At 43.3% G+C, this 15,000-nt stretch overlaps 1 protein-coding gene across 22 annotated transcripts in view; it reads right to left on the bottom strand.

The window, feature by feature from the left end:
• Positions 1–15,000, bottom strand: part of gw (trinucleotide repeat containing adaptor protein gawky) — a 60,813-nt gene that overhangs the window by 34,989 nt on the left and 10,824 nt on the right. For 11 of the 22 annotated variants that reach the window (XM_086553231.1, XM_086553230.1, XM_086553228.1 and 8 more), the window contains exons 2-6: positions 8,240–8,314; positions 6,610–6,725; positions 6,306–6,428; positions 3,877–6,194; positions 3,472–3,673 (exon numbers count right to left, since the gene is read on the bottom strand). In XM_086553231.1, coding sequence (XP_086409357.1) covers positions 3,472–3,673; positions 3,877–6,194; positions 6,306–6,428; positions 6,610–6,725; positions 8,240–8,314 — 2,834 coding nt within the window. Of the gene's footprint in view, positions 1–820; positions 896–3,471; positions 3,674–3,876; positions 6,195–6,305; positions 6,429–6,609; positions 6,726–8,239; positions 8,315–10,437; positions 10,514–11,304; positions 11,541–15,000 lie in introns of those variants that run through there. The other 11 variants (XM_043005155.2, XM_086553226.1, XM_043005137.2 and 8 more) reach the window with 5 other exon arrangements.

Here is a 15,000-nt window from a genome sequence, read left to right on the forward strand (position 1 = left end):
ACTAAGTTTTATTCCAGTGGGATCATTACTAAATACTAAATATATATATCAGTGATGTGTATGAACAACCTTGAACCTGTAGTGGACAATTCATTCGATGAAAAAAAAAAAAACTAGTGACAAGAACTACATCTATCATATCCATTCTACAAAACATTATAAACTCGAGTAATTACCATTCCTTCACAAAACCTCTTGGCCTATCATTCAGTACATTTTCACGTCATGTATAAATCAAAGCTGTAAAACATAACGAAGCATCAACATGACCAATACAGATATATAAGCCTTGATGATTCTATGGTACCACTGCATTGTCCCAGAAGTTCAACGTCCTTCATTTCATTTAATTACATACACATTTCAGTCCTGTCTGAGAGACTTCTACAACACAAATATAAAATATTATCTCCTTTAAATCTTACTTTTCAGATGTTTTCCTTTCTACCAAAGTAGTGCATGACATACAACCTTTAAATCTTGCTGGAGAGACTTTGTTTGACATAACAGAATATCTAACTTATTTTGTAGCTCCTGAGAACATCTGGGAAGCATTGTCTCTACTTCATGGGGCATTCTGATTGTTTCTTTTAACATAGATGACATTAAAGCTTTTTTTTTTATTTATCTTTACATAACTGATTGAAATTCAACATTGATAATTTACCTGCCTAACCTATAAAGAAAAGCATAGCTTTGTGGCCACTTCTAAAAAACACAACAAGCAGACAACAGCCACAAAATAGGGACAGATAAAGCTGGTAAGCAGGTAAGAGCCCCAAATATCGTAACAAGGGGAGAGACAGTACTGGCAACTTACAGCAAATGGGAAGTGGGACTCAGGAATGAGAGTTTTGGGAGATCTGAGATCAAGCAGAGGAGGGAAACCAGTCATCTGTAATGTTAATCATCATCCTCTGTTACTGTTATACTTCCCTTCTTTGGCCACACACAATACACATGTAATAATCTCGCCAAATTGCCCTTTCACTCGGTGGCAGTGTCTGAGTGCTCAGTGAGAGATCTGTTTCAGCAAGATTGTATAGAACTCGTTAGTATTTCATCACATATCCTACACTGCATATGCTTGTACAATAAGACCACGTTCTTTTGCTTCATAGTGAAAAGCAATTGTGCCTATCTCCTAAAATTGATTGATTCTTGTGTTGTATAGGATACCTTACATCCTATTAGTTTGAAGTCTCTGAAATGCCCTACCTGCTTCAGTGACCTTGATCATCTTTAGATATTCACTTGGCCTGAAATGGCTTCTACCAATCTTTTTTTCTCTTAGATACATCAACTCCAGCTACTGCACTATGCATATACATTTTTTTTTCAATAACCAACCTGGTAAAGCAACAATGCAAATATTATCATTCCAGTGCAACATATATGCAGAAGTTTCTGCATAAAAGCTTGAAATCCACCATGACCTATCTAACAGCAATAGATTTAAAGACAAATACACATTTCTTTTTAAATTCAAACAACAATAGCAATGAGGGCAGTTCTAGAAAGATGTTACTAGTATACAGAATAAAGGAATCAACTTACTTGTTGGCTCCCAAGTCATTAAAGAAATGAACAAATAAATTAAATAAACTTTCTAACAGGAAAATGAACTAACATAAATTGGTCTCAGAACTCATCTAAAGCAAATCATCTACCAAATAAAAGCATTTTTTTTCTTTCTCTCCAGTTATGCATGCAAGTATAAACATACTACAATATACATGTTACATTTGACCTGATATGTCTACATACTTTGCAAAGCTGAAAAAATATTCTCAACTACTATCACAGTCATTTTCCTATAAAGCATGTTTCAAAATGAATTATGCATGCATGCATTTCATTAGAAAAAAGTAAAACTTCAATATCACGAAAAGTAATAATCAATACTAAAGTGGGGTCCAGACTGGACTGGAAGCACATAATCATTTCTGCCATCGATCACAAATGTATTAATGATGAAATAATGCTGCTGTATCCAAGCCTCTTCTAAACACACTATTCTACTAACGTTTCAAAACTTTACATGTGAGGCACTTTTCAACAAAGCAAAAAAGTTAGGAAGTTCCTTGAATCAAACTGTACATAACATACAGAAAAGCCTTAAACATTAAACATAATCTGGTCCTCTATTTACATCAGACTTTTGGCATTGGCATTATCATACCTTACTCCACTATATTCATGGGACATTTCAATCTTGGAAAGCAGTGAAGGCATATATACGCATTAAATATAAAATGACTGAAGAGATATATAACATTCTGTATGAAGTATGAGAATTTCCCCATTTCCGTGAAATCTACAATGAGAGAAAAACTTGTAAATCCTATAGCTGACTATCACTAGAGGTTTGAGGGTTACTCACTGCCATATTTAATACAGCTATCATTTACCAAAATTATCCAATGTAATCTTTTACAAAATCTCTATGAGTATTATCTTGCCAGATTTAATCTTTCCATGTTGCAAGTAACAGGAAGTGTCAGTCTCATGTATATATTTTGAGGACTCTTGTACAACTGAGGATTCCATTCCTAACTGTAAACCTTTGTATTTAATGGAACTGGAGTAATTTGTTCCTTACAAATCTGTTCTCACTAAACAAGACTACAAACAATAAACTTCAGATCTATTGGCAGACAATGGTATATGTATATGTATGTATATGTATATATATATACAAACACAAATATATATATATATATATATATATATATATATATATATATATATATATATATATATATATATATATATATATATTGTATATATTATGTATATATACATATACATACACAGACAATTTCAGGATTTCAAATCAAGGTAACCTAAACAATTTTGGTTTGAAATAATTAACTAACTCTTTAAAAATTATAAAAATAAAAAACACAAAAAATACAGTCAAAATAACTTGCAAAACTCTCATCATGAGGACAAAAAAAAACAATAAAAGAAAAAGAAAAAAGAAAAAAAACTGTATACACAAACATCTTGCTGCCCTCTACAATCTGGATTATATTCTCCACATAATGTGAGGTCATCACCTAACGATATCATGCAATAATTATCTACCTACGATTCTAAGACCCACTCAACTTGCTAATTTCTGGAAATGAACATCATACAGGAGATGGACATTCTTCTACAACACATGCAATAACTAACCTGCCTACTTGATCCTTATATTAACAATATAGCCAACTATTTCCTCTGTGAAATGTCAAGATTTTCTATATTCACAGATAGCACCTTTATACCCTAAATGCATGTACTGTACAGATAAACAATGAGTTAATAAGGCAAGCTTCCAGACAGGAATGCAAAGTGACAAACAAACACACCTACACACAACTCAACAGACCTGAACCTTTAGAGTGGAGCTGAGAGTGCGGGAGCCTCAGCCTTAGCTTGCTGAAGTGCTAACACTATCCTGCACTTGTTGGCAAGTCTTACCTTATTTTGGTGTCCCCAGCCTTGCAGCTCCATATCTGTTTCTCCCCAACCGGGCCCAACGGGACCGCCAGTTGGAGTTTTCGGTTTCGTTCCCCAAGATGGGGATGTGATTGGTGGTTCTCCCCAACCACCTGACTTCGGCTCCTCCCCCCACATGCCGCTACCCGTATCGTGAGGGGGGTCACTCCAGCTGCCATTTCTCCTGAGGGAATGGAAGGAAATTTGTGGTTATTATATATAAGCAGACTTACTCTCAGTTCTTAAAAACATGAAAATATTTAATATTGTGTTCAAGTAATTTAGCAGACTCCTAACTTCTGTCATCACTACAAGAACAATTTTCCAATGAAAATTTGTACAAAGAAGTCTTTCTACAGCAACAAATAAACTCCCAAAAGTACTTACCCATGTTGTCCCCACATGCGCTGATCTGGCTTTATTCCCGGTGGAACTGGTGGTCCTGGCATGCGGCCCTGTTGAGGCCCTGGCATGTTTGGTCTGCCCATCATGTTCGGGTTGGGCATCTCCTTCCATCGGGACACATTAGCCTGTTGCTGTGGGTTACCCCAGACGGCTGTTCCGTCGTCACGCCGCTGTGTAGGTGGAGAAGGCTCCTCCCATCCACTTGGCGCACCAACTGGCCCACTTGGTTTCATATCTTTAGGACCATTCCATTGTGTTGGTCCTCCAGGACCACCAGGTGGACCACTGTGAGTAAGGTTACCATGAGGGGCCCCATGTGGGACACCATGTGGTCCATTATGTGGGCCATGAGGTCCATGGGGTCCAGTGTGAGATCCACTATGAGGTCCATTATGAGGTGCACCATGAGGAGTGTTGTGTGGGCCACTATGAGGGCCAACATGATGGCCACTATGTAGACCACCATGAGATCCACTGTGAGGACCACTGTTGGGGCCACTATGTGGCCCACTGTGGCTGTGAGGTCCTGCATGTGGACCAACATGTGGGCCAGGTTTGTGAGGGCCTCCTGGTCCCCATTCGCTTGGTGGATTTTCCACATTTGACCTTTGTGGACCATGGTCTCCCCAGCCACTTTGTGTATTTCCTCCTCCTGTATTGCTGCCCCCTGCAGCCCAGTCGCTGTTCTTCTTTGGTGGTGCCCCTCCACCCCACATGTTGGGTGGGTTTGGAGTGTTGGCACCCCACTGTGGATTGTTGGAGGGAACACCTGTCCACACATTGGATGAATCTGTGGCATCATCATCCTCACCCCAGGTTCCGCCATAGTTTGTGGCTGGAGTGTGGCCCCATGGAGCTTGCTGAGTCTTTGGAGGGGCTGCACCTCCATTTCTCAGGTTGTTTTCCCATAAGTCACATCCATTATTGACATTAAGTTTCAGATGAGGAGCATTAGCATCTTTGCAAGGTTCAGGTGATCCTGGAAGGTCCCATGTTGTCTCTTGGTTGACGTTTTCCCCACCCCAGCCTTCACTGCTGAGCAAAGCTTCCCTGATACTCTGCAGTTGCTGCTCCATGTGACGTTTTTGAGCATCCCCCGACCCACTACCAGCTGGAAGACCTTTCCCTGCAGCTTGTGCCCAAGTATTATTACTATTGCCTCCTTGTCCGCTGTTGCCCTGCTGAGTCTGCTGTTGATTGTTGACTCCTGCTGGTCCCTGCTGCCCTCCTGTTCCTCCTGTCTGTGTGTTCTGCTGACCTGCTGGAGAACTTGGTTGCTGAGAAGGACCACTATTTTGCTGTGCTGGCTTGAGACTCCCTCCTTGTCCAGGGGATGTGTTTGGTGCTCCTCCAGCACGATTGGGAGCTCCTCCCCATTGGCCTTGTGATCCGGCCTGGTTGGCACCAGAGCTACCCCACCCAGCCGTTTGAGGGGCCGATGTGCCCCATCCGTTGGCTGCACTCTCTCCCCCGCCTACGAGACCCAAGCCACGTGGAATGCCCCACCTATTAACTTTAATAAAGCCATGGGGGAAGGAAGCAAAACCAAATTTTCCAGGCTTGCCTGCAGCCTGGAATTTTGATGAAGTAGGAAATGAAGCGTATTGGTTGCAGGTTGCACTTATTTGGAGTAAGCTGGCTATAGCCTGCTTTGTCTCCTGGTTAAAGCTAGGGTTGCTACCCTGGAGTTGGCTATTGGCATTATTGTTGGCCATTGAGCCAGGAATGTTGAGACTGGCCTGTGTGTGTGCTGCAGCTTGTGCCACAGCTGCCACTGGCTGCTGGGCAGGCTGAGAGGTGTTGTGCAGCACGTGTGTGGTACATGAAGCCTCAGCCTCACCCACACAACACTGGCTTGATGCTGCTACTGTTTTCACAACACCTTGTTGGCCAGAGGGGGTGATGGGCATCCCTCTAAGGGACCCCCCCAGCCCAGGGGACCCAGGGGCAGTGGTCGAGGACGGACGGCTGGGCCCCGAGGTGCCCTGGGGCTCCTCATCTCCACTGCTAATGTGAGGAGAAGCAGTGGAGAAGTGACCATGTAACGGCGTAGAGCTGAATATCACAGACAAAGATTTAACAGGTTGGGGAGGCAGGTATGGGTCAGCTCTGGCCCCATCCGCCCCACCATCTGTAAATGGGGACTCACGGCCAGTTGATGATACTGGCACGTTACTTGTTTCATTAGCTGCCACTTCGGCAGTGTCATCAACACTTAAAATGCTCTGGCTGCTGCTACTCTTGTGGTCCACATCCCTTTCACTTTGTGCTTCACACACCATGCCAAAGGTCTCCACATCCTGCAAACAAGACACATGTGTTGAGAACTTCATCTTCATATATTTACCCTATGCTATAAAAATAATAATAACAATTTGAATAAAAACTTTCTGAAAGAGTAACCAACTTACTGTAGAGGTATCAGGCACTTTGTTGGTAGGAAACTCAGGATTTGGCAAGTTTGTGACCGTGTTGGCCTGGTGTGCTTCACAGTGGCTGTCCATCCTGATGCACAACCCACCACCTACACAACACTAGAAACAAGATAATCTCTCATTAGTTTTGATCACACTATAATCATATCTGTAAGTGCAACATAAAAGATAAACCACATCAAGACTATGCATTAAATGGGCGCTGACAACAATACTGAAATACACATAATATACAAACGGATCCCGATAACGTTCGGGAAAAAGGTGAATATAAAATTACCTTGACTATGAGAGAGAAGGCCTCTGTATCCGAGCTCCCTGAAGAAGAAACACTGAGTGGACTGACCAGGCAGTCGTCTACACACTCTTTGGCTGACAATGCATAGAACCCAAGATCTGCAACACAAAAGAAGGGCCATCAGGTGGGAGGTAACCCTACACTTACAGGGAGAAAAACTTCAAAAAGACAAATTCAGACTCCTTGGCGAGATCAAGATTGGAATTAGACAAATGGCTCTATTTATTTTTAAAAAATTGAAGACAATTATAAATATATATATATATATATATATATATATATATATATATATATATATATATATATATATATATATATATATATATATATACACACACAATAACTAACTGATAAAGTACAAACAACATTTTTACCAAATAATTCAAATGTATAAATCATCAACTAGGAACTACAGTATTACTGCGTGTCGACAGTCTGAATCCCATTACAAAAAACAAAGGTATATCTACAGTAAATTCTTGTCCAAAACCAGATGGGCCTGTCTCATCTCGTCAAAAGAACGACTCAGAATAAAAGGAAACAAACAAGGGTCCCTGTGAGAGAATGCAAAAAGATCCTAATAAGGTTTACACTAAAAGCTCCGAACCTTTACTTAATTTCCACATCAAAAACCCATGAAAAAAATGTGCGTACACCCACCATGGCATTCCAGCAAGGGGGTCATATTCATTAATGGGCTAATAACTCCTAACATGACATCAAAGAAGGTCGGCACCAACTACAAATTTCCAGTGAATTCAATTATCTTAGGCTACATCTGCTTAATATCTCTTTCTAACATAAACATAGTACAATTAATTAACCAGATTTACAAATATTAAAAGCCAAGCGTGATAATAGGTTCATTATGTTTGAATAAAAATATTAAATGCAAGCTCTTACATTCATTCAAGTTCCATTTTTGATATAAGAGACCCCCCAGTCAAACTATCATGAGCAGATTTATAGATATATAGGTATTCAACAATGGTGCATCAGTTTTCTTGGCTCTTCTAAAGGAAAACAATACTGGAAATAATGTCTACAAGAGAGAACTTCACCATCAGACAATTTTTGTACTACTTCCCAGCTGGGCGATCTTCATGTGTATATCGAATGCTGTGATGACACAGGAAGTACCAACTTTCCTGCATGTAACCTAGTTTACCTCCTGTATCTTGACAGATCAATCTAGCCTTATGAATCACTGCCTGACGCCACACCACCGATCCACGAGCCTAGATCACTTGAACGGACATTTGCACCTAACTCCCTCTAAAAGCACCAGGAACAGAAGTATGAGACGGCCCTGGTTTCCTCCCTCACACTCTATCCAACCTCCAGACCTCTCCTGGCAGCCTAAGGGAACACCTGGTTGTGACCTAAGTAAGAGCTCTGGCCACCCCTATTTTTTGCATCTCTCTATCCCTTCTGGCACAAGGAACCCACACCTGAAACCAACTGACCTACTGCAACTGTTCCTTCTTAAATTAATCCAAGTTTTAATCTTTTACTTTTTCTCCCAGAGCAGACAAACACAATAATAAAAAAAAGCTGAAATTTACTAGTTTCTCTGATAGCTAATAGAAAAATAAAAAAAATTGAAACTCACCTCCTGAACTTGGTACAGATAGGACATCTTGGCACGAAAGAAGAGGGTTTGGATCACATATGGGTTTGGAATTATCTGAAAGAGAAAAAAATAAAAACAATAAATCACTCTAACCTCAAAGTATCAGAGTTAGTTATAACACATTAAAAGCAAAGCACACGGTGAGCAGGGATCCCTTCCCTTTTTCTTCTTAACCATTACAATCTCGTATAAATATGCACTGGACACGAACTTCTATTTACTCTTCTTCAGTCCACTGTAAAATATGAATTGCATCTTTGGAAACTACGGATCAAAGCCTACATTACGAGAATTGAATCATTTTCTGGCTTCCTGTGGAATATTGGTACAGGTTGCCCATGTCTTCACTTGAGCATGACTGAAAATATTGCCGTAGTCCTTTAGAGAATTGTATCGGTATGCCCCTTTACACATACACACACACACAAATGGGTGTATCCTTTTAGTCAAGACCTTTTTTTCCAACCAAGCTCCTGCATTTCCGACAGTCTGTGCACATCACTGTGCATCACACATATCATCTTTATCTACGAAGTTCTTTTCAAACTGTTTAATATCTATGAACATATGCATGCTCATTAGCTTGCTGGGGCCTGCCCTTATTCTCCCATCTCTCTCCCTCCCTCTTCCCTCCTTTGCCATTCTCCCTCTTCCGCTTTCTCATTTGCCTAGTTATTTATACATTCATCTACATGTGTGAGTGTGAGTGTGAGTGTGAGTGTGAGTGTGAGTGTGAGTGTGAGTGTGAGTGGTGTGAGTATGAGCATGTGTGTGAATAAGTGAATGAGCGAGTGACTGAGTGTGAGTGTGCCCAACCATGCATGTGCTCCCATGTAGATATGTAGGAAAGCATGTATACATCTCAATACGTGTGCCATATCTGTATAATGCTCGGCTAGATCAGACATGACATCCCATGTCCTGATAGGAATAAAGTTCCTCCCCCAGGTAGCTCTTCTTATCACTTTGTAACGTTTATCACCAAGGGCATGTGATAAGACTGTCAAAACACCTACTAAACACCACACTGAATAATTAATTATGAGGCGATTAGATATATATCTGAGATATATACATCAATACATCATGATGCACATATTTTGTTTTATTTACCAGCAAAAAAACATTTCTAGATCAAAACTTCCATGTAAAGCTTCGAATCTAAATGTGAAAATAAATATTGGAGAATAATACAAATAATTTCTCTCTATATATAATAAAAGAGAGTCAGAGAATAATAAAGTTATAAATTCAAGTTTTGTGAGTAGGAAGTTATTTTATGTTTTCATGGTTTAGAAGTGTTTTTGTATGTATATGTATATGTGTTCATATACTGTATGTATATGTATGTGTGTGTGTGTGTGTGTGTGTGTGTGTGTGTGTGTGTGTGTGTGTGTGTGTGTGTGTGTGTGTGTGTGTGTGTGTGTGTGTGTGTGTGTATGAGAGTGAGAGTGTAAGTGTGAGTATGAGTATGAGTGTGCGTGTGCGTGTGCGTGTGCGTGTGCGTGTGCGTGTGCGTGTGCGTGTGCGTGTGCGTGTGCGTGTGCGTGTGCGTGTGCGTGTGCGTGTGCGTGTGTGTGTGTGTGCACGTGCATAAGGTATGATGTGAACATTTTCATATCACATATACCTCTCTACCTTGGCTTGATACCGATACATACTCCTTACATTTTTCGTCCTCTCTCCACCACTCCGTCAGAAGAAACCTAGTAATCTTACTTGAAGCCCTTACAAGTACTGAAGCAGAGGTTTAACAAGACCAAAAATGTCTTACAGTAGTATTTTCACTAGCACAAGAGATCACTCTATCTCTCTCTCTTTCTCTTCACTTCCCAGTTCTCTCAAGTAAAACTTCAGGTAATGAACAACGAATTTCAATAATACACAAATTAATTCGGGAAAAATTCGCCACCACCACAATCACCTTCTGTGTATGATAATCATAGCAATAGCAATAACAAAAGTAATTATAATAACATCATAACATAACAAAACAATAACAAAACAATAATAAAAATATAATAATTACAATAATAACAAATAACCAAAACAACAGTAACAATAATAATCGTAATAATGACGACGATGATGATGACAACGACGACAACGACCATGATGATGATGATGATTTAAAAATTCAAGCCATGGTACAAGCTGCTGAAGTGAGATAAACTTACTACATGAATCTTTGGTGATTTAACTACGTGTGGATCCATCTGGGGGGGTGAGGGTGAGGAATGAAGAGTACCTAGCACTAACTGTAGGGGGAAAATAGATGAAAAATGGATATGAATATGTAAATAAAATATAAAAAAAAGATATGGACAGATATGTAAATAACAATATGAATATGCAAAATAAACCTACATGTCGGGATCGGGCAAATTTACCGGCATGGGATGATATTAATCAAAACAACCCCCTGGGACGGAATGCTGGAATGCGTAACTCGTTTTAAAAGTGGGAATGAGCGCGCGCGTCGGCCGGCCACGTTACAAGCGTTCTTCTTCCCTTGCCCGCCCGTCGCCTCGCAACCTCCCTCCCTGTCGACTTCTTTTACGGGAGCGGCGGCGGCGGGCGGCGGGCGGCGGACGGTCCGTTTTCTATGCTCCTCTCGCTCAGCTCCGCTCGCTCCTTCGTCTCAACTTTCAAGCGGTCGGTCGCGAGAAGAGAAGCGCTTCGCTTCGCTCGATCGAAATTCAAATCTCTTCGTTAGTTTTGAGTTAAGGTGTGTTCCCGACAGTATGTTTCTGCTCGATCGAAATGGAGTTACGGGTTCTTATCGCCAATGTATCTGTGTTTAGATTTACTCGCGCTTGGGGAATTTCGTAGGTTGGGTTCCACTTCCGATCGTTTTAGGCATCTGCCCACTGTTATTCCCACGTACCATGATTGCCCAAGAACGCACTTTGGAGGATGTCAATACATACGGCCTTGAGGACCGGAATACGTAATAACCGACAACAACAGAGGATAGTCTTCCGAAGTTTAAAGAAAAAAAAAACTACTTTGAGACAGCACAGCGACCAAATTAAAGAGCAAACCTCTCACGACCGTTCGCCATGTTTGTCCCTGTGCCCAGCGCGACCGTGGCACATGAATGCGACTCTGCGTGTGCGTGCGTGTGAATGAAAGCGCATTCAGAAGAGTTCAGACGGCTCAAAACTTGGCTGACAATGATCTTCGTTGGCGTCTGGAGGCCGTAACGGGGGCGCAGACCAGACCAGAGGAGAGCAGAGCAGCGCAGCGCAGCGCAGCGTGGGCATGCACATCCGCGCCTGCGCACATGGGCGTTGCCTGCTGATAACCACCGCGGCAAATGCGAACAAACAAACACTCGATCCGAATTAATCAAATCATTACCATCATTATCCTCATCATTGTCCCGAATATTAGACCAAGCTAGTTTCATAACAGAGGCGAAACTCCAGTATATACGAAGTAACACGACCAGACGACTGAGCCGGAGGGAGATTTTAACATTCCAGGCTATGCTTCGATCCTCACTACTTTGCAAAGTGAATTTTGATTGCTCGCTTTGACTGCATTTTATGGAGATGATAACGAAATAAAATATAATAAATGCTAAAAATGTTTAAAAAAACTAGCAGATCAATTCCAAAGGGATGCCAGGTTGTAATTTCTCGCTTTATTACTAGTGCTGAAGTGACGTGAATACCACAATCTAGACTGAAATAATACAAGCCACCAGGTAGACGATTTGTTTAAATAAAATGCATACGGAGTTGGCTTTCTATCAAAACTGATTTACAAAAGTGGTTATGTAATAAAACTGCATTACGTACAGTAGTAGCTAAGCACTTTTAAGGTTCTCGAGTACACTGTTATATTCTTTTTCTTTATGTCGCACTACATTTACTAACCTCACTACTATCACCAAGAAAAAAAAATACAACGATAATCACTATATAACAAAAAAATAAATAAATAAATAAATAAATATCACAAATAAAAAAATAAAAAAAATACGATTTTCTACCCCCACTCTCTGCAGGTTCCCTAGCTCTACGTGACAAAATTGACACGAAGGGAATACACGGGAGGGAAGAGGATAAGAGGATGGGAGGCTGGGGGCGGGGGACAAGGGGGGCGGGGGCAAGGGGGGCAAGGGGGGCAAGGGGGGAGGGGGGGAAGAGATGGGGGGGGGCAGGGGGGGCAAACCATCGCAACAGTGAGCCGCCGTTTCCTCGTGACGGCGAGCGAGGGCAATGGGAGAGGAGATGAGGATTAATATCGCGCCGTCCCTCCCTCCGCCCTCCAGCCTCGGTCCCTCCCTCCCATTCATAGAACTAGGCCTTCCACCCCCACACCCCACATACATCCCTCCGTGCGGCCCATACCCTGACCGTGACCCGACCCGACCCCTCCCCTCCCCTCCCCTCCCCTCCACCCCCACATCCACGCCCACACCCATGTCCTGTGACCCATCGTCCTGTGGCACCGAGTGCAGCTTGCCCACGTTGCGTCGGTCTCTCGCGTTTGTACATGGCAATGTTAGGTCTATGGTTTTCTTGAAATCGTCGTTTCTTTGCCTCTCTCTCTCTCTCTCTCTCTCTCTCTCTCTCTCTCTCTCTCTCTCTCTCTCTCTCTCTCTCTCTCTCTCTCTCTCTCTCTCTCTGTATGTATGTGAGTAAGTGCATGTGTGTGTATGTGTGTGTGCATATATGTATGTATGTATGTATGTATGTATGTATGTATGTATGTATGTATGTATGTATGTATGTATGTATGTATGTATGTATGTATGTATGTATGTATGTATGTATGTGTATGTATGTGTATGTATGTATGTATGTATGTGTGTATGTATGTATGTGTGTATATATATGTGTGTATATATATATGTGTGTGTGTGTGTATGTGTGTGTGTATGTGTGTGTGTATATGTGTGTATATATGTGTGTATATATGTGTGTGTATATGTCTGTGTGTGTGTGTGTGTGCGTGTGCGTGTGCGTGTGCGTGTGCGTGTGCGTGTGCGTGTGCGTGCGCGTGTGCGTGCGCGTGTGCGTGCGCGTGTGTGAGAGACTATTATTATCACCGGAACCTGTTGAGGTACATGAATGGACGCCTCTGGCATCCCTCATATCGGAGGGCAGAGGAAGGGGGAGGGGGGGAGGAGGGGGAGGAGGGAGAGGGAGAGGGAGAGGGAGAGGGAGAGGGAGAGGGAGAGGAGAGAGAGGGGGAGAGGGGGAGAGGGGAGAGGGAGAGAGGAGAGGAGAGAGGGAGAGAGAGAGAAGAGAGAGAGAGAGAGAGGGAGAGAGGAAGAGAGGAGGGAGGGAGAGGGAGGAGGAGGGAGGAGAGAGAGAGGAAAGGGAGAGAGGGAGAGAAGGGAGAGGGAGAGAAAAGGGGGGGGAGAGAGAGAGAGAGAGAGAGAGGAGAGAGAGAGAGAGAGAGGAGAGAGAGAGGAGAGGAGAGAGGGAGGGGGGGAGGGAGGGGGGGGGAGGGGGGAGGGAGAGGAGAGGGGAGAGGGAGAGGGAGAGGGGAGGGAGAGGAGAGAGGAGAGAGAGAGAGAGAGAGAGAGAGAGAGAGAGAGAGAGAGAGAGAGAGAGAGAGAGGGAGAGAGAGAGAGGAGGGGGAGAGGAGAGAGAGAGAGAGAGAGAGAGAGGGAGAGAGAGAGAGAGAGGGAGAGGAGAGAGGAGAGAGAGGAGAGAGAGAGGAGAGGGAGAGGAGAGAGGGAGAGAGAGAGAGAGAGAGAGAGGAGAGAGAGAGAGAGAGAGAGAGAGAGAGAGAGAGAGGATGAGAGAGAGAGAGAAGAGAGAGAGAGGGTAAGAAGAGAGAGAGAGGAGAGGAGAGGTGGAGAGGAGAGGGAGAGAGGAGAGGGAGAGAGAGAGGAGAGGGAGAGGAGAGGAGAGGAGAGGAGAGAGGGAGAGGGGAGAGAGGAGAGGGAGAGAGAGGAGAGGGAGAGGGAGAGGAGAGGGAGGAGAGGAGGAGAGGGAGAGAGAGAGGGAGGGAGGGGAGAGGGAGAGGGGAGGGAGAGAGGGAGAGAGAGAGAGGGGAGAGAGAGAGAGAAAGAGGAGAGAGAGAGGGGAGGGAGAGAGGGAGAGGAGAGAGGGAGAGGGAGGGGAGAGGAGAGAGAGGAGAGGAGAGAGAGGAGAGAGAGGAGAGAGAGGAGAGGAGAGAGAGAGAGGAGAGGGAGGGAGAGGGAGGAGAGAGAGGAGAGGAGAGAGAGAGGAGAGGGAGGGAGGAGGAGAGGGGAGAGAGAGAGAGAGAGGAGAGAGAGAGAGAGGAGAGAGGGAGAAGAGGAGAGGAGAGAGAGAGGAGAGAGAGAGAGAGAGAGAGAAGAGGAGAGAGAAGAGGAGAGAGGAGAGAGAAGAGGAAGGGAGAGAGAGAGGGAGAGAAGAGAGGAGGAGGAGAGAGAGAGGGAGAGAGGGGAGAGGAGAGGGAGAGAGGGAGAGGGAGAGGAGAGAGGGGAGAGGAGAGGAGAGAGATGAGAGAGAGGAGGAGAGGAGGAGAGAGAGAGAGAGAGAGAGAGAGAGGGAGAGAGGGAGAGAGGGAGAGAGGGAGAGAGGGAGAGAGGGAGGGAGGGAGAGAGGGAGAGAGGGAGAGAGGGAGAGAGGGAGAGAGGGAGAAATATGCATAAAGTGATAAGCACATCATATTATATTTGTAACATACAACACACAGTGTGATATGAAATTTCACTAATTTTGTTTGGTTAGACAAATGACAACATTAAGCACTACATATTGATAACATGCAAAGATCTAAGAAAAACA

This window comes from Penaeus japonicus, unplaced genomic scaffold, assembly GCF_977035675.1.
Source record: "Penaeus japonicus unplaced genomic scaffold, GWHDUDI00000001_assembly GWHDUDI00000028, whole genome shotgun sequence".
NCBI classification, from domain to species: domain Eukaryota; kingdom Metazoa; phylum Arthropoda; class Malacostraca; order Decapoda; family Penaeidae; genus Penaeus; species Penaeus japonicus.